At 38.3% G+C, this 22359-nt stretch overlaps 1 protein-coding gene across 3 annotated transcripts in view; it reads right to left on the bottom strand.

Annotated features, from left to right (window-relative positions):
* Positions 1-9009: 9009 nt before the first annotated feature.
* Positions 9010-22359, bottom strand: part of IGF1 (insulin like growth factor 1) — an 84572-nt gene continuing 71222 nt past the window's right edge. For 2 of the 3 annotated variants that reach the window (XM_054033258.1, XM_054033269.1), the window contains exon 4: positions 19176-19358. In XM_054033258.1, the coding sequence (XP_053889233.1) occupies positions 19275-19358 (84 nt within the window). In that variant the 3' untranslated portion in view covers positions 19176-19274. Of the gene's footprint in view, positions 15590-19175; positions 19359-22359 lie in introns of those variants that run through there. The other variant, XM_054033259.1, reaches the window with a different exon arrangement.

Raw genomic sequence — 22359 nt, 5'->3', positions numbered from 1 at the left:
AGTCAGAGCCACCAGCAGAATATTAATTTTCTTTTTTTGGTGGTTCAGGTTCTGTAGTTTCCACATCAGAATGTTGCTCTTTTAAGACTTCTGAAAGCATGCTCCACACCTCGTCCCTCTCAGATTTTGGATGGCACTTCAGATTCTTAAACGTTGGGTCAAGTGCTGTAGCTATTTTTAGAAATCTCACATTGGTACCTTCTTTGCATTTTGTCAAATCTGCTGTGAAAGTGTTCTTAAAACGAACATGTGCTGGGTCTTCATCCGAGACTGCTATAACACGAAATGTGGGTAAAACAGAACAGAAGACATACAATTCTCCCCCAAGGAGTTCAGTCACAAATTTAATTAATGCATTTTTTTTAACGAGCATCATCAGCATGGAAGGGGGAAGGAGACCAAAGCCCTGAGGTAAGTGGGGAAATGGGATCCTGTGAGGAAGCACAAGCAGGAGAGCGCAAGAGGGGAGGACTCCTGTCTCATGCTGAGAAAGAGGGACGATCGATGAGGTATCTTAAGTGCCTATACACAAATGCAAGAAGCCTGGGAAACAAGCAGGGAGAACTGGAAGTCCTGGAACAGTCAGGGAACTATGATGTGATTGGAATAACAGAGACTTGGTGGGATAACTCACATGATTGGAGTACTGTCATGGATGGATATAAACTGTTCAGGAAGGACAGGCAGGGCAGAAAAGGTGGGGGAGTTGCGTTGTATGTAAGAGAGGAGTATGACTGCTCAGAGTTCCGGTATGAAACTGCAGAAAAACCTGAGAGTCTCTGGATAAAGTTGAGAAGTGTGAGCAACAAGGGTGATGTCGTGGTTGGAGTCTGCTATAGACCACCGGACCAGGGGGATGAGGTGGACGAGGCTTTCTTCTGGCAACTAGCAGAAGTTGCTAGATCGCAGGCCCTGGTTCTCATGGGAGACTTTAATCACCCTGATATCTGCTGGGAGAGCAATACAGCGGTGCACAGACAATCCAGGAAATTTTTGGAAAGTGTAGGGGACAATTTCCTGGTGCAAGTGCTGGAGGAACCAACTAGGGGCAGAGCTTTTCTTGACCTGCTACTCACAAACAGGGAAGAACTAGTAGGGGAAGCAAAAGTGGATGGGAACCTGGGAGGCAGTGACCATGAGATGGTCGAGTTCAGGATCCTGACACAAGGAAGAAAGGAGAGCAGCAGAATACGGATCCTGGACTTCAGAAAAGCAGACTTTGACTCCCTCAGGGAACAGATGGGCAGGATCCCCTGGGAGAATAACATGAAGGGCAAAGGGGTCCAGGAGAGCTGGCTGTATTTTAAAGAATCCTTATTGAGGTTGCAGGAACAAACCATCCCGATGTGTAGAAAGAATAGTAAATATGGCAGGCGACCAGCTTGGCTACACAGTGAAATCCTTGCTGATCTTAAACTCAAAAAAGAAGCTTACAAGAAGTGGAAGATTGGACAAATGACCAGGGAGGAGTATAAAAATATTGCTCAGGCGTGCAGGAGTGAAATCAGGAAGGCCAAATCACACTTGGAGTTGCAGTTAGCAAGAGATGTTAAGAGTAACAAGAAGGGTTTCTTCAAGTATGTTAGCAACAAGAAGAAAATCAAGGAAAGTGTGGGCCCCTTACTGAATGAGGGAGGCAACCTAGTGACCGAGGATGTGGAAAAAGCTAATGTACTCAATGATTTTTTTGCCTCTGTCTTCACGCACAAGGTCAGCTCCCAGATTGCTGCACTGGGCAGTACAGCATGGGGAGAAGGTGACCAACCCTCTGTGGAGAAAGAAGTGGTTCGGGACTATTTAGAAAAACTGGACGTGCACAAGTCCATGGGGCCGGATGCGCTGCATCCGAGGGTGCTAAAGGAGTTGGCGGGTGAGATTGCAGTGCCATTAGCCATTATTTTTGAAAACTCATGGCGATCGGGGGAGGTCCCAGATGACTGGAAAAAGGCTAATGTAGTGCCCATCTTTAAAAAAGGGAAGAAGGAGGATCCGGGGAACTACAGGCCAGTCAGCCTCACCTCAGTCCCTGGAAAAATCATGGAGCAGGTCCTCAAGGAATCAATTATGAAACATTTAGGGGAGAGGAAAGTGATCAGGAACAGTCAGCATGGATTCACGAAGGGGAAGTCGTGCCTGACTAACCTAATTGCCTTCTATGATGAGATAACTGGCTCTGTGGATGAGGGGAAAGCAGTGGATGTGTTATTCCTTGACTTTAGCAAAGCTTTTGATACAGTCTCCCACAGTATTCTTGCCGCCAAGTTAAAGAAGTATGGGCTGGATGAATGGACTGTAAGGTGGATAGAAAGCTGGCTAGATCGTCGGGCTCAACGGGTAGTGATCAATGGCTCCATATCTAGTTGGCAGCCGGTTTCAAGCGGAGTGCCCCAAGGGTCGGTCCTGGGGCCGGTTTTGTTTAATATCTTTATTAATGATCTGGAGGATGGTGTGGACTGCACTCTCAGCAAGTTTGCAGATGACACTAAACTAGGAGGCGTGGTAGATACACTAGAGGGTAGGGATCGGATACAGAGGGACCTAGACAAATTAGAGGATTGGGCCGAAAAAAACCTGATGAGGTTCAACAAGGACAAGTGCAGAGTCCTGCACTTAGGACGGAAGAATCCCATGCACTGCTACAGACTAGGGACCGAATGGCTAGGTAGCAGTTCTGCAGAAAAGGACCTAGGGGTCACAGTGGACGAGAAGCTGGATATGAGTCAACAGTGTGCTCTTGTTGCCAAGAAGGCTAACGGCATTTTGGGCTGTATAAGTAGGGGCATTGCCAGCAGATCGAGGAACGTGATCGTTCCCCTTTATTCGACATTGGTGAGGCCTCATCTGGAATACTGTGTCCAGTTTTGGGCCCCACACTACAAGAAGGATGTGGAAAAATTGGAAAGAGTCCAGCGGAGGGCAACAAAAATGATTAGGGGTCTGGAGCACATGACTTATGAGGAGAGGCTGAGGGAACTGGGATTGTTTAGTCTCCAGAAGAGAAGAATGAGGGGGGATTTGATAGCAGCCTTCAACTACCTGAAGGGGGGTTCCAAAGAGGATGGAGCTCGGCTGTTCTCAGTGGTGGCAGATGACAGAACAAGGAGCAATGGTCTCAAGTTGCAGTGGGGGAGGTCCAGGTTGGATATCAGGAAAAACTATTTCACTAGGAGGGTGGTGAAACACTGGAATGCGTTACCTAGGGAGGTGGTGGAGTCTCCTTCCTTGGAGGTTTTTAAGGCCCGGCTTGACAAAGCCCTGGCTGGGATAATTTAGCTGGGAATTGGTCCTGCTTTGAGCAGGGGGTTGGACTAGATGACTTCTTGAGGTCCCTTCCAACTCTGATATTCTATGATTCTATGATTCTATGAAGCATGTCCTCTGGAATGGTGTCCAAATCATGAAGGGGCATACGAATGTTTAGCATATCTGGCACGTAAATACCTTGCAATGCTGGCTACAAAAGTGCCACGTGAACACCTATTCTCACTTTCAGGTGACATTATAATAAGAAGCAGGCAGCAGTATCTCCAGTAAATATAAACCAACTTGTTTGTCTTAGCAATTGCCTGAACAAGAAATAGGACTGAATGGACTTGTAGGCTCTAAAGTTTTGCATTGTTTTGTTTTTGAGTGCAATTATGTAACAAAAAAAAATCTACATTTGTAAGTTATGCTTTCACGATAAAGAGATTGCACGACAGTACTTGTATGAGGTGAATTGAAAAATACTATTTCTTTTGTTTATCATTTTTACAGTGCAAATATTTGTAATAAAAATAATAATATAAAGTGAGCACTGTACACTTTGTATTCTGGGTTGCAATGGAAGTCAATATATTTAAAAATATAGAAAAACATCCAAAAATATTTACTAAATTTCAATTGGTATTCTATTGTTTAACGGTGCCATTAATCATGATTAATTTTTTAAGTGCGATTTAATTTTTTTGAGTTAATCGCATGAGTTAACTGCGATTAATCAACAGTCCTACTTAGCAGAGTTAAATATTTAACTATTTTAGATTTAACCTAGGGGTACTGGCAGACCCCTTGGATACTGCGTCACAGAAAAATTCTGCATTCATTACCAGTTTGGGACTTTTTGAGTTTAACGTATTACCCTTTGGATTAATTCATGCAGGAGCCAGATTCCAGAGGCTGGTCAATCAGCTGTTACCCGAGTTCCAGGCCTTTGTTCTCAGCTACATAGATTATATTATTATATTTAGCAACACCTTGGAGGAACATAAAACACATGTGGGAAAGGTATTGAAAAGCCTCAGGGAGGCACGTCTTACAGTCAAGGTGTCAAAATGTGCATTGAGGGCAGCGAAAATCCGTGACTTGGGTGATATTTTGTGGTCCTCATCTGTATAGCATACCATGTTTACTATAACCTCTATTATGGTAAACTTTCAATCTATTAATATTTACAGTTTGGGGTGAGCCCTTTCCATATGGTTTCTGTGCATTGAACGTCACTTCATTTAGTCTCTCTATTATCTCAAAGAGATCCTCCCATGAGGTCTGCATTTTATGCCTTTTTTCAAGGGCTAATACCAGAATCAAATTACCTATATTAAAGTCTCTATCACATGCCTTTTCATCATACCATGCTTTTCGTACAGCTTGGGTTTTTCAAGATTATGCGGTGCCAGCTCCATAATAGATTTTAGCTCCACCCTCAATTTCAATACAAATTCAGTCATTGATTTCCCTTCTGAGTCAACGTCACCTTCCCCCAAGTCTCTGACCAGATCTAGGGGGCCTCTGACCTTCCTTTCATACACAAAGTTGAATGGGGCAAACCCTGCTGATTCTTGGGGTACTTCTCTGTAAGCAAATGATAGGTCATGCAGTAACATATCCCAATCCCTTGCCTCCTGGTCTACATACATTGCTAGCATGAATTTCAGGGTCCTATTAAATCTTCAACTAAATCATTTGCTTCTGGTGATATGGGTCAGACGTGAATTGTTTTACCCCACACCTTTTCCACAATTCAGAGAATATGTGGGACATGGAATCTGACAAATCAGATAATATCTCTTTTGGGAAACTCACCCTATTAAATATAGAAAGGAGAGCAGTTGTCACTGTTTCTGTTTCTATATGAGCTAGTGCCACTGCCTCTGGGTATCTTGTAGCAAAGTCAACCACCACCAATATGTATTTTTTCCCCATTTTTGGATGGCTTCAGGAATGAACTAATAACATCCATGGCAACATCCTGGAATGCTTCTCCAATTACTGATAATGGTTACAATGGGGCTTTGTAGAGATTTAGTCTTTCTGCTTTTGGGAAAGTCATAGGACTTATAGAATTCCTGTACTTATAGGTTTATTCCAGGCTAGTAAAAAAATTTTCTGATGCCTTTTAAATGTCCTCTATATTCCTAGATGTCCAGCGAATGGATAGTCATGGGCCAAACCTAGTAACACTGCTGTGCACTTTTTAGGCACTAGGCATTGTTTGTGGGATTCTCTGGGGCCCTTGATCTTACCCTCTGGGGCTTCTCTGTATATCCTACTATCTTTCATAAAATGCCTCCCCCATTATCCTCCATATGGGTATTGCTAATAACGGTTTTCCTAATGCTCTCTAGGGAAGGGTCTGTGTCCTTATCTTTAAAAAAGGCTGCTTGCCACCGGCTGGTTTTAGAGCTGCTTTGGTGAGAAGAGCTGATGCCCCCTCCCCAGGAATGTGTTCCCACCCTACAATGCAGGCGAGGTGTCCTTCCCTTCAGGGCTTTTGTTTGATACCCATTCTAGCGCCCGACCAGCTACCTGCAGTGTGTCAGGAGATTGTTTCCCATACGGCAGCTCTGACTTTGTCTGGGCATGCATTCATTTATTCCTCGTGCTTGGTTATCTCCATCCTATCTGTGAATATTACAACCTGGGGACTTAATGGTCTGTTCTGCAAGGTGCTAACCTCCCTCAATACCCATGGACTTCAGTTTGAGTCAAGAAAGCTGCTCATCTTATACCAGAAGAGAAAGAAAAGGAAAAAACTGAGGTCATCATCAAGAAATGGAGGGACAGTCACTTGGCATGTGCTCTCTCTGAAATGTTAGATCCCTGGTACGTTGGGAAACTGTTCAAAGCTAACAGGTAACTTCCTGCTTAGAGGCTGTCCCTCAGTTTTTTGATGGTCTTCAGTTCAAACCCCTTCTTTTTAAAAGGGTTTCTCCTAACAATTGGGAATGAGTGGGTTGTGTTTAATAAAGGTGAAGTTGGAGATGATGAGGATTTTGGCATGGAAGGCAGTGACACAAAATGTTGGTCTCTACAAAAGTAGGTTTTGGAGGAATGTGAAATGAAGAAGTGTCACTAATGCATGAGAAATGTGCAGTGGAAATATAGATTGTTATGGAGGTTGCAATCCAAAGTTGATTCAATAAAATCCAAATGCAAAACGGGCAAAAACCCCAATGTTTCTGTAAGAAGTGGATTATAAGACAAATGAAGGGCATTAAACATGCAAAGAGATGGAGGAAAATTGGGAGAACAGTATAAATAAGCAGTACAAAGTAAAAACTAAGTAGCTAAAGCTAGGAAGGGCAATAAGAAATGACAAGTGGCAAATTGAAGAAAATATCCCAAATAAAAATAAGGGACCAACTTCAGTTCTTGGTAAGTGGATGCAACTCCACTGAAACAAATGAATTTTGTCCAAGAGATTTTTCAAATAAGTACACAATAGATAAAGGATAGAAGAATGTTTGGCCTGCTTACAATTGAGAACGGAGAACCTGTACCAAGGGTAAGGAAATAGCAGAGTACTAAACTAGATTCTATTCCCTAAATATATCTTAAAAATCTACTGTTCAAGATTTTAAAAAGTGATTCTAGTGATTGTTGGGTGCATCAGTTTTTGGGTACCCAACTTCAGACACTTTAAAAGGGCCTGATTTTTAAAGGGTAGGTCCTCAGCACCTTCTGAAAACCATGCTCCTTTAACATGTCACAGGTTGGGCTCCCAAAATCAGTCACTTTTGAAAATTTCAGTCCACTCTTCATAAAGAAAATCAAGAGCTGTTTTTGGGAAAGAGCACTTCAGAGGCTTAATACTGACCATGTATATTCATAAAATGACAATGTGCATTTAATTAAAAAAAATTCAGTACACATCAGATGAAGAGGGTGGAAATTTAAGTGATGGATTCATTTCCCAAAACAATCCAAGCTCTTTTTTTCAGTGAGCCAAGGGAGTCTGTCTCTCTCCATCCTCTCCCCTTCGTCCCCCTTGGGTCCAGTCAGTGTTTGTCTTTTTTGTACTCTCTGGTTCTCTGAAGAAGAGCTCTATGGACCTAGAAAGCATGTCTCTTTCACCAACAGAAGTTGGGCCAATAAAAGATATTATTTCACCCATCTTGTGATTCTCTGTAGGCACTCCTATTCTTCTCAAAGATATAGTCTCCTGGGAAAAATTCTCCCCTGTGAGGAGGACCAGCACAAGCCCTGTGCTCCACTTTAGTTCCACTTAAAACTGCAAAATAGGGACTTCAGTGGCGCAGACGTCCTTGTGCAGATTATCTGCATGGATGTGACTTTCCCTGTATCTTGTCTCACTTATTGAGATACATTGTTTATAGAGAATAAATCACTTTTACTGGGGGGGGAAATAGTACCATAAAACCATCCTCACTCTTCTATGTTATATTCATTCAGGATGTATTTACAAGATGTCTAATACAAGACTCTAGATGAAAGGATGTAATAGGAATCTAAAATTATAAGGGCTCAAACAGAAATTAATTTAGTAATTTGTGAGCGAGGCTATTCTTTCATCAACTATTGTAATACAAAAAATAAACACAAGAAAATATACAGGTGAATAAAGTTTCTCCTGACAGATAAGTGTCTAACTTCTCACATGTTTGATTTTAAAGTATTTTTAACATCCGTGCCCTCTGCCCTTCTGCTCTCTCAACCTCCTCCTTTCCTATTGTCCTCTTTCTCTCTTACATAAGTGCTTTCTGAATAAGTATCTCCTCAAGGAGCAATTGATTGTGAATTGACTTTCTCCTCAGCTGTGTCCCAAAACCCATTTTGAAGTTAGGGCAATGGCTGAATTAAGATTGCTTCCCCTTACGTCAGTATCTAGATCTGGGTCATTCAGAAAAACTTTTTCATCAAAAAAGTACTATAGATGATTCAATGACCTGCATCCCAGATATTGGGCTCTTGAAGAAAGGAGTTTGCCACTATACCTGTGATCTAACTGAGCTATTAGTAACTTTGTCATGTTTTATAAATCTTTTATCTATGGTTTTTTTTTACTGTGTTAACATGGCTTGACATACAATACATATATTGACAATTGTTCATATAAGATCTGAAACATATTGCAAAATATTTAATGCATTTTAACTTTACACATGTAGTAATCTTGGTTTCTCAGTTCAAAGTATGAACAAATTGTGGTTCAGATCACAAAACCCACACAACTGATCGTGTCTCTGGCATCTGCATAATGTGCTCAGAGTTAAAGGATGAGTGTGTGTTTATTATCCCTGGATCAACATTTTTTTAAACAACAATTTTCATACATTTCCTAAGTATTATGTTAACATGGTAGTGTTTAAAATTGTTTTTGTTCTATGAAAATTTGTATAGAAATGGAAGTTGGTGCAAAGGAATGATATTACATTAGGGACAGCATGGGTAAGTACCCACAAACTTCAGGATGACTGTGAAATAAGTCACCTACAGGTAGCAAGGCCATCTGCCAGTAACCATCAAGATCATCTCCCTAAATCAAACCATATCTCAGCACTAAAACCTAATCTTCTACAGTGTTGGTGGATGTCCCTGTTTTGACATATTCTAACCAACTGGAATGTGCATTTATGGAATGTGTAGTTTAGACCAGAGTCTAAACTAGTTTTCTTTCCAGAAAAATCATATACCATTATAGAGTGTGTGTGTGTGTGTGTGTGTGTATATATTTGTGTTTGTGTACATGTCTGGGTGAGAGAGAGAGGAAGGATGTTCAATACACAGTTGTTATTAACCATTATCCTTTATTAGACCTCACAGAGGTGTAAACTATACATACAAATACATTAGAAAGATACCCTCTTACAGTAATGCTTCACATTTTGGACCTGATACCAAGAGGGTTGCAAATATTTCAGTACATTCTACAAACCAAAGGGTGCATTAGACTTTATGTATACAGAATGACAGAGCCCTTTACTGAAATCAAAGTAGATAAAAGTGAAAATCAGTCAGTTAGCTCTTTCAACCTTTGGACCTACCAGAATGCATATAAAAGCCTTTAGAAGCATGGATACACTATCATTTATGGAACAATGTTTACTGATTTAGACAGTTTGTAGAGAGAGGGGAAGAAAATGGCTAAAATGGCATTACATGAACTGCAAACTAGCAAGAATCCTTGATTAGCTTTTATATTTGTACATATTAAAAGCTCCTTTTCTTGGCCTTGATGTTTGTTACTAGAAAGCCTATCAGTGCTAAATGGGGAGAATAGTGCAACAAATGACATTGTTGAGGTATTTGGGGGGTTCTGCAACACAATGATGTTACATACACAGTATGAAATATTACTTGTCATCAAGTAGTGACATCACATTGTGTGTAAGCACAGGATAATAAAAAAGAATGAATCCAGTTAGAGGTTTAGTAGGAAGTTTACTGGGTTGAAAGTGAACATATAACACTCGTCACTGTTGGGTTATAATGATTTGCACTGTTAAAACTAGCATTATTCAGTAGTGATAATCAGAAATTCAAGTGTCCACATTCATGCCTGCATCATGTAAACCCAGGCTTATTCAGGATATCAATTAAAGTCTAACAATGAATAAAGACAGGTCAGTTAATATTTCACTGTGGGAAAAAATGACCTCCTTAGAACTAAGTGCTATTAATCTCAGAATTTAGCACTTCTGGGTGGTCTTACAGACAGCTAGAGAGACAGAAAGAGTGCATATGATTTGAATAGCAATAGCAAGATGGCTAGTGATGCTGCTTTCATAATTTAACTTTGTTTCGTAAAATCATGAGGCTTTATGCTAACAGTGTGTTTAATGCACAACCCCAAAGACTACTAGGTCTATGTAAAACAGAAACACCACATTATGATGAAAGCAACATAGTCTATTTGACAGCCAATGAATCCTGTGTCAGTGAAAGCACATTCAGAATGCTGATATATACCAACAGGCCACTTTATAACTCGTTTGATTACATCGAGTTAAATCAGATAACCATTGTGATTTATTATAAATGCATCACAATCATTATTGGATCGTTTGCTGCACTCCTATATATTTCAATTGTACAAGTTCTTCATAAATCAAAGTATACATTGTTTTCATTCACTGAGCGATATTAGGTAGCTTGCATATTTCTATTTTATGCAAGCTCCTCACTTAGTGGAAATAATGCTCAATTAAAACATAATTCATGTGGAATACTTATATCTATGTTAATCTGAAGGATTAATTTATTACAGTAAAGTACCAAATCATTAAGGATAAAATTCACCCCGTGTACTTAGCCAGCATGAGGTTTACAGTGCCACTTAAATCCACAAAAAAGTTCTTAAGTGATGTGTGGGCCCCTATACTGGGCCTTTGCACAAAGTGGAATTATATCCTATAATAGCAAAGTGTGCTTAATAAATTAAAGGTAATGGAACAGTTATTTACATTTAAAACTCATCAGGATAATATCCCATTTTCAAATATAAATTTGATACAACAAATCAGCTCTAATTATAGTTTTCTGGATACAATTTTGCTTTAATTCAAGAGTATATAAGCATGACATTAATTTAAAGTGTTACCAATATAGAAATTCTTTTAATTCTGCATTTGTTTTGTTCTGATTGGGGGGCAGGAGGGTAATGAGATTGTATTATTGAATCAGAATAAAAGACACTGAGTCTTATTGTATTTTATCAACTATTCTTAACCAAAGCAAAGCGTGAAACCACGTGAATCTCTTTCCTAACTGGATTGATGCTGTGTATTTGTTAGAAAAAGCTTTCAATCAAATACTATGTAGAGGTTTTACATAGATGCAGATTTTTACAAGTATGTTTTGTGTATGCTTCCGGGAAAGAGTTGGTAGCAGCAAAAGTATCATATTAGTGATTATCATGAAATGTATGAGCCATAGATTAGAAATTTGGTAAAAAAAAAAAAAAAAGTCCTTTCCACTTTTTGAATATTTGTCTGTGTGACTGGAAGGTATGAAGTCTTAGAGAAGTTTTAAGTCCATTTATAAAGCTTAATTCAGATGACAATAAATGACTGAGATCCAAACTCTCCCCATTTTATAACACCCTTTGTTCCTATGTCAAGAAGGAGACTTTAACAATTTTTGTACAAATGGTATGTAATGAAGGATGAAATGAAAGAAAACACTTAGGCCAATATTTTCTAAACTGGGTGCCTAAAGTTAGGGTCTTAAATCCATACTTAGGCACCAAAATAGGTTTTCCTGAATTTTCAATAGGGTCTATAAGTTTTGCAAAGCTGGCCATCTATTTAGAGGCCTAAATATGGATGTTAGATCTATCTTTAGCCACTCATATTTTAAAATCTTGTCCTGAAGTTGGAAGAAATTCATGAGAAAAATTTGTAAGAAGAAGAGAAGAAAAATTTAATATGTTGTAGGTCAAATTTCACTGCAGATTTTTTAAAAAAAGCACAATATACACCCTTTATGCAACCAGTATGAGACTTCCTAATGTAATGTAAGCATCAGGGAGGTCCTTGTTTTTGTATCTGTCAGACTGGTATCTATACTGTACTATATGTAATCAAGTTTCAGATATTATAACCTCCTTCATGTAAAAATCAAACAAAAGATGTGTATATATCAGATATTGTGTTGGACAATGATCGTCCTGTAAAATATTACAATGCTGTGACAAGCAAAACGTGTAGTGTAGGATTAAAATGAACAAAAAATTGCATTTATGATTTTTTTCTCTTTCAAGACAGAACTTTGATCCATTTGCTTTACTTTATGGTATTTCCACAGGTAAAATGGATAATTTATGAGGAGTCTTGCCAAGGCAGATTTAGATATTTTGTCAATTTGTGAAAAAAATCCTTTAAAAAAACAAAACAGTGATGCAAAGGCATTTTAGCTAGATTTGCCATTTGAAAAAATAACAATAGAAAAGTCTGTTTGAGTGAAACTTCGGCATCTTGAACATTTGTTTGAATTGAAGAAGTGTTCCTAAAAGAGTAACCAGCTATATAGGTTGAGTCCCTAATAAATTATCACAATTCCTTTTAAGACTAAAAATAACTTTAAAATAATTTTAAATAGACGGATTATAACTTCATCAGAACATAAGTATTCTAGCCTATAGGTTCAGAGAATCTCTATTTGGGTTTAACTTACTAACTCTCATTCAAAAAATAATAAAACAATGAACTGTCATTTTTTGTACATTAAGTTGTCCATAGTGACCATATAAAGTTAAAAAAAAATTCACAGACTATTAGCCATATTTTTCAACTCTTTCTCACAACTCAGAATTGCTCAGTATTAGAAGATAACCTGTTTTTCATTGGCAATGATTTTTCTTCATTTCCCACCATGATCAGAGACATTGCTTTGTATTACTTTCTGTACAAGCAAAAACCTTATTGTATTGCTTGGGGCTAATAGTGGAGGATGGAGGGCTAGGCAGGAGAAATAGGGAGTGTTAATCATTCCCCTGAATTAGAACCTGGACTATATCATGTCACACTGACTATAAGCAGAATCCACCACTGATTTCAATGATATGGGACCTTCCATTGACTTCAGTGAGCTTTGAATCAGACTCATGGTTTCATGACTTTAAATGCTTTCCTTCATCTGTAATACCCACTTGGAATAAAATGTTGATAATTGTATTGTGTTTGAAAGCCCTTACCCTGGCCCAATCCCAATAATTTAGCAGATTTCTTCATGACTTTTTTGTGATTAAAAAATTGAAAAGTTATGGCTAGACATTTCTATTTCAATAAGCTTATCTATATAATTGTCATTTTCATACTTTAAAAAAATATTTATATGCTTTCTTTTATATTTTAGTCAAGTACTTTCTTAAACAAAACAATAGCACCACTTCGGCATTGTTGGCCAAATCGGTAAAAGGTAAAGCAAATTGCTACATATTATTTTCTGAACTTGAGTTGTAATGCACTTGCTTGTTGAAACTGAGGGTCATTGAGCCATTGTATTGGCATAGCAGAGGCTTCATGCATTCATTCATACATACCAACCATCAACAGAAGGGGCAATCTGACAATGGCTACTGCTTATGGATGAAATTCACTCCTGCCTAAGGCCCATACAAGGCCTATGGACCACAAGCCTTACAGACACATCTAGGCTGCATGTTCTTTTGGGCAGCGACTGTCTTTTTTATTACATTTGTGAGCTAGTGCCTTACGATATAACTGTGTTCTCTGATGGTGGTTCCTATTTATGCCATAATGCAAATAATAATAATAAGCCTTGTTCAGACCCTCCTCACAGGTGTGAATTTCACTCTATATGTGCAATTTTACAGCTGTGCAGAGCATTTATTTCTGCTATCCTTTCAAAATGGTTAGTTAGTGCTAATTACGATTGAATGTGGGCTCAAATCTTGCTGCCATTGAAGTAAATAGCAAAAACCATATTGACTTCAGTATGTGAAAGATTGAGCCCTTTTTGCACTGCTTGTTAGTCAACAGTCAGGTTTAACTCTCTCTTTTCTTTTAAACTTCAGTGAAATTCTATGTAGTAATTGAAAGTCTTATTTTGTATCAAATTTTAGAAGGTTAGGGTATTTCCTGAAATTTAGTCATTTAAATTTAACACTTTAAAATTTACTATGGGATGGAGAGTGCCGAGCTGTCCAGATGCAGAGTAGAACTATGTTGCACACCCTGAAGGGGTGTAGCGTTGTGTGTGCTCCTCCCCATAGTAGGTTATTCTGGTGCTTCCTCTGCAACAGTGTTGGTTCCATATCACCCTTTATTACAGAGCTGTTTTAACCTTGAATCAGAGCGTCACATATCAAGGTTCTGTGAAATGCACCGATTAGAAACACATAATCTTATTCCTCTATCACCAAGGTATCTGAGTGTATAAAAGGTACAAAGTTACAGTCTAAAGAACTGCTCTGCCTAAAGAGCTTTTCTGATTTACAGAGGGATGCTGCAGTATAATTAACACTCGGTTTAGTCACGTAGAGATGTGGGAAGAAATAAAAGAGTATGATTAACCCCCTGTTATAAGAGCAGAATACTAATGTTTCTTAAGGATTTAGGGCCTGATCCTATGCACTGAAGACTGTTGACGTTTTTCTATTTACTTCAGTGAACCTATGTGTATATGTCTGTGTTCAGAGTTACTGTAACTGTATTCATGTGTTACTATAAATACTAGAATCCAAATCTCAAAAAGGAAACTACTGGAACTTCACATCTTTATTTTCTTTTGAAGGTGAGAAACAATTTTGAAATAAGAATCTAAAGCGCTGAGTCTTTTAAAAAAATATACTTGTGTGTTTTTTTAACCTACTTTCTTTTATTTCATCTTTGGCTTAGTTTTCTATTTTGCTTTTTACCTTTTACGGTTTTGGCCGGACCCTTTCATATAACAGATTATAAAATAGCACCATTGTACTATAAAAGAGAATTTTACATACTGTTTGATATATGTGTATTATTGATATGCTAAATTTTACATACTGCATTATATGGAAGAAAAAAAAGTTATTTATACTGTTGCAAAACAATTTGTTACCTGAAACAATCATTGATGGTCTAATAGCCTACATATGCTTTAACTGCTTCTAACAATCATTTGCCTCACAAGTTGCAACTATTTGCATCTTAGCAAGATGTGGAAAAATAAAGCTTTGTCTTAAATGTGTTTAACCCATATGCTGTCAAAATACCACAGATGGAATAAATGGATGTCTAAAAGTTGTGTTACTTTACTGCTGCTGCTACTGGGAATATCAGACTGTGCAAATATGAAAGGGGTAGACAAACAAAGTTATCAGACACTGTAAAACAAACAGCCTGTTCTTGTATAGAAGTGCAAAAAAAAAAAAAAAAAAAAAAAAACCAAACAAAACAAAACCCCAACTCTAAGCCAAGGCTGATGAATGACTCCAGCGGCCAGGGTTCATAGGTTAATTTAGTGCAATTGGATCCATCAAAGGCCCATAAATTTGCAGGCTTTTGAGGGGCACAGGATTTTAAGAGTTTTTGTGCAGGACATTTATAACAGGTTAATAATCAAGCAGCATTGTACCAACCTCAGAACATTTTTAGCACTGGGTTGGCTTATAACATTCTGCTCTCTAAAGACTTGATGTTGGAATGTTTACTTGCATTGTTTATTGGGAGAATGCCCATTGGTTGAGATTTCATCAAGCTTATAAACTATAGTTTTTAAGTCTTCCAATGTTTTACAAATAATTTATTTACAGTGAAGTGTCCTGCAGATGGCACATTCATTCTTCGTTCTTGTGGATGGCATTTTCTTACATTCTGTAGTTCCTGTTTCCTGTGTTCCCTCTACTTGTATTCTTCAAATGCACTTCCTGAAAGTTTAAAAATATATTTTAATTAGTTTTTTAATCTGAGATATGGTTATATGAATAACTTGGGTGGGTGGAATTAGGATTAGGAATCATGAACTCCTTCATTCATATCACTGGTTCTGACAGTGATACTGTCTGCGGCCTTGGGCAAGTCAATCATGCAATATCTACCTTATAGAGGTTTGTGGCGATTAATGAATGTTTCTAAAACAATTGGAAGATGTAAATCCCTAGAGCCTGGGCAGTAGTGCATACTCAAAGGTTGATGATTTCCAAACATGTTTTCTGTCCACCAATACAGATATGAAGACGCAGATATCCTAAGTGCTGGTATTATTAGAGTTCTAACACCAAAACATACAGCACTGGGTCCTGCAGTCCCCTTGCACCCAGAACTCCCAGTGCTCCTGGCATCAGCAGAAAGAAAAGTACATCCAATTATTTATCTGATTTGATTTGTAATCCTGCTCCAATACTCCTGTACCTTTCAACAGTCTTACCAGATAAAAGTTAGCAATCAAGGGATACTCCAATGATTAGCTCAATGAAATACCGATTCCCCTTTATCAGATATTACTTCTTAATATCACTAATAAATAGTTGCCTCATATACCTTGGGTGGATAAATTTAAATATGATCTGGATCCACTATAACTTCAGGTCACATTTGCAGCTTCCTTGTGTAGCCCGATCTATAGATTATGGATTGATTATATTGATTACTTAAGAATGACCAGGTTTCAGAGTAGCAGCCGTGTTAGTCTGTATCCGCAAAAAGAACAGGAGTACTTGTGGCACCTTAGAGACTAACAAATTTATTAGAGCATATCTATGAATCATAGATTCTTCTTCGAAGAAGTGGGCTGTAGTCCACGAAAGCTTATGCTCTAATAAATTTGTTAGTGTCTAAGGTGCCACAATTACCCCTGTTCTTTTTAAGAATGACCAGTTAACACTGAGGGTTGATAGGTTCTTGTCCCAAGATCGGGCCCAGTATTATTCACATTATTATGTAGTTGGGAAACCCAATGTACACAGCTGCAACGCGCACGCTATAGGAATTCTTCTGTATTTACAAATAGTTTATTAATCCATTTAGCACAGTAACAAACATCCCAACTCAGTAAGGTAGATAGCAATACTACAGAATGTACATCTGCACATCCATATACTCACACCATCCCTTGTAGAACAACCTGAAATGCTAGCCATCATCTTTCTCATCACCATCACCTTCCTCCTCATCACCAGTGACCATTATTCTGGCAACTCCCAAAGATTACATCTCTTTCTCCTACTGTCTGTAGGCTGGGATGCCACTTTTATAATATGTTGTGCTGATGCCACTCTGATGCATATTCAGGAGGGATTTCCTCCCTTTTTCTTATTTGTATATCCTCAGTTTACTAATGATGGAGTTTTCTTCTCCTATAGGGTGATATATCAATGATCTCAACTTATTATCATAAACATCAATTCGTCACCATGGCCCTCTTGTGGTTAGGTATCTGCTGATGTAGCTCATGTACCTCAATTCATTGCTATGACATTCTTTTGATTGGACTCATGTTTCTGTAGTCAGAAATTCTCCTTAAACATTCTATTTTCAGCTCCCCACTACTTGAGGTTTTCCGTTGGGCCGTATATCTGTTCAAAGTTCAAAGGCCTCAGGCCTTATGCTAACTTGCAGAAGCTAATGTTTGTCAGGATACAGGCCTGTAGGTTCCTTGCATTACTGCTGAATATAATAAAAGCAGAATATAATGCAAAACAGTGAATATAATAAAGGAAAGCTGGCCCAATGTGCTATACTTGATTTGCCTCTCCCAGGCTTGGTAAAATAACTTTCCCTATCTGTCTCTAATTTTTCCCAAATGACTTCATCTCACATACACTCACCCCAGATGAACCCTTTAGTTTTCACTGATTCATTGCTGCCCCAGGCCACTTTATGCTGCTGGTCCCATATCTTAAATATACCAAGGATCCTACTCTAATCCACCTTGATGACTACAACAAACTGGGAAAGGATAAATTATTTGCATCTTCAGCCTTACAATTTCTGCTATGACAATGGCTTAAAATACCAGCGTGATCATTGTTGCTCCAAGATGTGTACCGCCTCTAAGAAGAATTTACTAAGAGATGGGGAAAGGACAAATTATTTTACACAATATTTTTTTCCTTAAGTCAAGTATTCCAAAAATTATCCAAGCATATTATCTGTAAACTGGAAAGTAGCACAAATGACTGTTCTTGATCTACAGCCATATTACATTGTAGAGGAAATGGCTTCCAAAAACTATTAGGCTAATAATGAACCATGCAGTTCCCTAATGAGCAGATATATCTTCTCCACTATTGTTGTACTTTGAATTTATGATAGCTTAGTCATCAAAGCAAAATATAGATTCTGATGGGCCAGGGTAAAATCATGTTTCCGTAATGATATATGGCCAAATGAGACATTGCTTATTATCCTGTCATAGCACCCAGAATTAGGTTTGAATCTGAGAAAAGGTGGAGTTGCTTCTCTGCTGTTCTGGTCACGGACTCAGTATCTTCATCGTTGCTGTTAGACAGAGGAGGCATTGGCGGTGGCAACAGCAGTAGTGCACGCTAAAAAAATGGCTCTGCCCCAAGTAGCACATTTCCTACTAACATGAATGGCTGAGACCATTCAAAACTAACTGGAATGTCTGGTTAGTGTTTGGATCATCTCCCAAGGTCTCACATGTGACCTCTTCATGCAGACAATGACAGCAATAGAATAAAAGTATGCGGGGAGCTTGGTCTAGCTCACATCTGCTGGTTCACACATGTTGGTTTTAGTTCGATCATGCAGGGTTTTCTCAACAGTGAATGTCTTATCCCAATCACACTATGCAGAGTTATACAATGTATGCCCCCACTTTAATTGATCTCCAAAAGCCTAGGATGCTCTGTCCCAAATTCAGCTAAAAAGCCCCCTTGCATTTCCATGTCTTGCTGAATAGATAAAAAACAGATGGAATCTAATTCACCGTATTCTTGATGAGAAATCTGTAATCATTAAATACAACAGTATATCAAATAAACTGGGACTGATCATCCAGCCCAGAGTGCCATGTTTTATCATTTTTTTATGGATCTTGGAACTCTTTGACACATAAGAATGAAATTCTTAAACTGAACAAATAATACAACAAATTATCCCCAAATCATCCAAAAATGAACAAAGTGAAGAAAAATAAAGACCCTACTATAGTCCTGATCCAAAGTGCTTTGAAAATCAACAGGAGCCTTTCCAATGATTTTAATAGGCTTTGAATGAGGCACTTGATCACTTATGCTGACATTAAAATCCGGAAATATATATATTTTTAAAATGGCTTTTTTCTTTTTCAACGATTTGAGAATCTGGTAGTAATTATTAAATACATAAAGCACTAGCTATGATCTTGTTCAGATGCTGGGTTCTGGGATAGACATCTCCTTGGTTGCCATAACAGACAGAGATAAGGACTACAGGCAATTTTTAACTGACAAAGCAAAGTAGCCATGCTTTCAATGGCAAAATGCCAAATGCCTGCTATACCTGCACAGAACCAGCACATTGGAGCCAATCCTCCCCTTACATCTCTACAACTCTACTGAAGACAATCAGGCTACGGAGGCATGAGAACAGAATTTGACCTTGTCTTCTTCAGCACTGACTTCTTGCACAGAAAGACCAGCCAATCCTCGGATAATGACGATCTCCATGATCTGAAGGGTCATTTAACTGAACCTGGCAAAGAGGATTAGGAAGCATGCAGTGGTTTTCTTAAGCTTTCAGGATGGACATTCAAACCTAACATTGGCATAAAAAGACCTCTCTGCTTTACTGGTAATAATAATAAAAAGTCCAATGTTTGTAGTTTACAGCCACTATATCTTAGTTACGAACCCTCTAGAGTCTATTTTGAAAAAGCTTTTTAGCTTTGTGGGCAATGTGGTCAGTGACAAAATAACTAGACTGAAAAGTCTTAAAGAAAACAGCCCAAATTCTGCTCTCTGTTACACCTACTGCTTCCCATTGACTTCAGTGGTGTGGCATGAATGCAAGAGGAGGTAGGATTCATGTCATTGTGCATATTTTGGCCTATGAATGTATATATATGACTCGTTAATGTGCCAATCACCAGAGATGCTGCCAATCTTTCAGAAATAAGAGAACTAAATCAGTCTCCACTTTTCCTCTGCTAATGATGTTTTCTTAATGTAAAAATATTAACTCCCACATTTTTTTTGGTCGAAAAGTCTATTTGGGGCCAAAAGTATAGATACACTCTTTCTGAGATGACCAAATATCTGAATTTTTTAAAGATCAGCTATGCTACTTGTACCTGGATGTTACTACATGGGGGCTAAGCAAGAACAAGGCCCTAAAATAAACGAAAGGGGAAATTAGACCACGAGTTGTCCACTTCTCTGGCCCTTTTGCTAGAGGGTGAGGGGATGGTCTGGTAGTGAGTCCTTGTCCTCCCCTCTAGCCCTGATGTCTTTTAGAGAGATAAGGTTGGCCCATTAATTCCAGAATTTGCACAGTACAGTATGTGGGGTCTAAAACAGGACTTTCTTTTCTTGCCCTTAAGGTTGACTGTGACACCCTTACAAGAGTGGCCAATCATGCATTCTCAGAATACTGGACATTCCAGGAACAGCGTGGGCCCTCCCCCTGCCAGTGTGGCCTTGAATGCATGGCGCGTGCAAGGTCATGCCACACAGAGAACACCCTTATGGAGAGTACTCCTCTCCCACCAGTGTGACCTCGCATGCTGGCTGGGGCAGAACAGTGCGCTCTTCAAAATAGCGTTCCCTCCCTCCCCCAATCTGTGATACCAGACAAAACTGCATCCGGTTTTGTATCAGTACTGGACAGGGGACAAACCATTTAAAAACAGGACTGTCCATATTAAAAACCAGACCAATGGCCTGCCTAACCCTTACATGTACAAGAGTGATGGTGCCTTTTGAGCTTAAATCAACAGGCCTTTTAGTGCCCACTGTGGTAACCACAGCACTGCTATGTAGGAAAAGCCATAGTCTTCCCTACATCCTTGATTTACATACAGACTGTTGTGGTAATCTCTCTACCTCTTTGCCTGGACTGAAATTAATTTCCTTTGAGAGTGCTGGTCTGTACTTTTTCCAAATAACTGTCAAAACCCAAAACTCAATTTAGGGATAAATTGACTAAGTTTTTATTGGCAGAAGAGAAAAAAATCAGAAAAATAAAAATGTACGCTCTTAACACGGGATGTACAGCCCACCATATCTAGATTTATAAAATTAAATTCCATAGGAAAGCTGAGGAAAGCAACAATGTTACCTCATGGCCTAAATAATGGAGAGCTGCTCCCACAGTTTTATACTACAATCTTAGATATTTTAAACATGAAAATCAGATTTCTACCTGAAAACCAGTTTTGTAATTGGTGTAATTCAGACTTTGGTATAAAGGTGTTACAAAGTACAGTGTACATTGGATTTAAAACATCTCTTTGCTAATTGTAAAAATATAGTGGTGTTTTCTTTTCTTGGTATTAGGCATATTAGCATATGATTAGGTTATGTCCTCTGTAGTAATTTGTTTGCTTCTTTACATGGATAACTACATTCACCTTAGCTGGGCTTTAAGTATAAAGACTTTTCATCACACAAGGACTTTCAATTTTAGATGACGTCTATTGTTTAATGATTCTGGCTAGATAAATAAACAATTTTTTTTAACAGACTTCAGTTAGCTGTCCTATTGTATTACTAAGAAATCTAGGTAATACCTTCCAGCAGAGTATTCCAATAACATACAAAGGAACAAGCACTTTTAGCGACTTTGGATAAGCATAGTTGAGCAAAATAATGAAAGCCAAATAAATTTAGGTACAATTAAAATTAGACAGCTATGTCACAATACATACGCAGTGTTTAGGGATATCAGTACCTAAAACTCCATTGGACAATACAGATTGAATCAGAGGTCTGCCTCATATTAACAATACACTGTGACCATATGTGGGACTGCCCTTAAACTCAGTGGATGTTCGAAGACTTCGGTTGAAATTCACTTCTGGAGCTAGAATGCCAGCACGAGGGCTGTTCATCAACTTTAAGTTTAATTTTGAGGAGTTAAGTAGGATATAAGTTGTGTGCTGACCCTCTGCACAGGGCGTGAAATTCATCCTTAATGGATTTGTATATATTTGGTGAAATCATGGCCCCACAGATGCAATGGCAGAATTCTTATTTACTGCAATGGGGCCAGGATTTTACCCATGTAATCACTGCAAATCCTAAACATATAAAGTATGTTTTGAAAATATTTGCTCAGTCTTCCCAGAATACAACATAATAAAACTTTAGATTTGAAATATTAAATAGACTGTATGTGCTGCAAAAATATGATGTGTATTCAAAGACTAAAAATTCACTTAAAACTAGTGTCTTAAAAACATAGAGTAAAACTGATTTTTAAAAAATGGATTAAAAATGTTAGTTTAAAAGCTGCATAGACTAGAAATGGGCTGATACTGAAACACCCATCAAATCCACGACCTATCAGAAGAGGACACCATTAAGTCCATATGATTTTTACTATAATTACATCTGCTTTAAATACAACTGTTTAAAAAATAGATTCTGTGTAATTTAGTGAATTCCAATGTATATTGGAGCATATAACTTTTCTTATGCAACTGCAGTATGCTTTGCCCAAAGATGCTTGGGAGCTCACGATTTATATCTTGAAA

This window comes from Malaclemys terrapin, chromosome 1 (genome assembly GCF_027887155.1).
Source record: "Malaclemys terrapin pileata isolate rMalTer1 chromosome 1, rMalTer1.hap1, whole genome shotgun sequence".
Classification (NCBI taxonomy): domain Eukaryota; kingdom Metazoa; phylum Chordata; order Testudines; family Emydidae; genus Malaclemys; species Malaclemys terrapin.
This window is presented reverse-complemented; position numbering and strand designations above follow the sequence as displayed.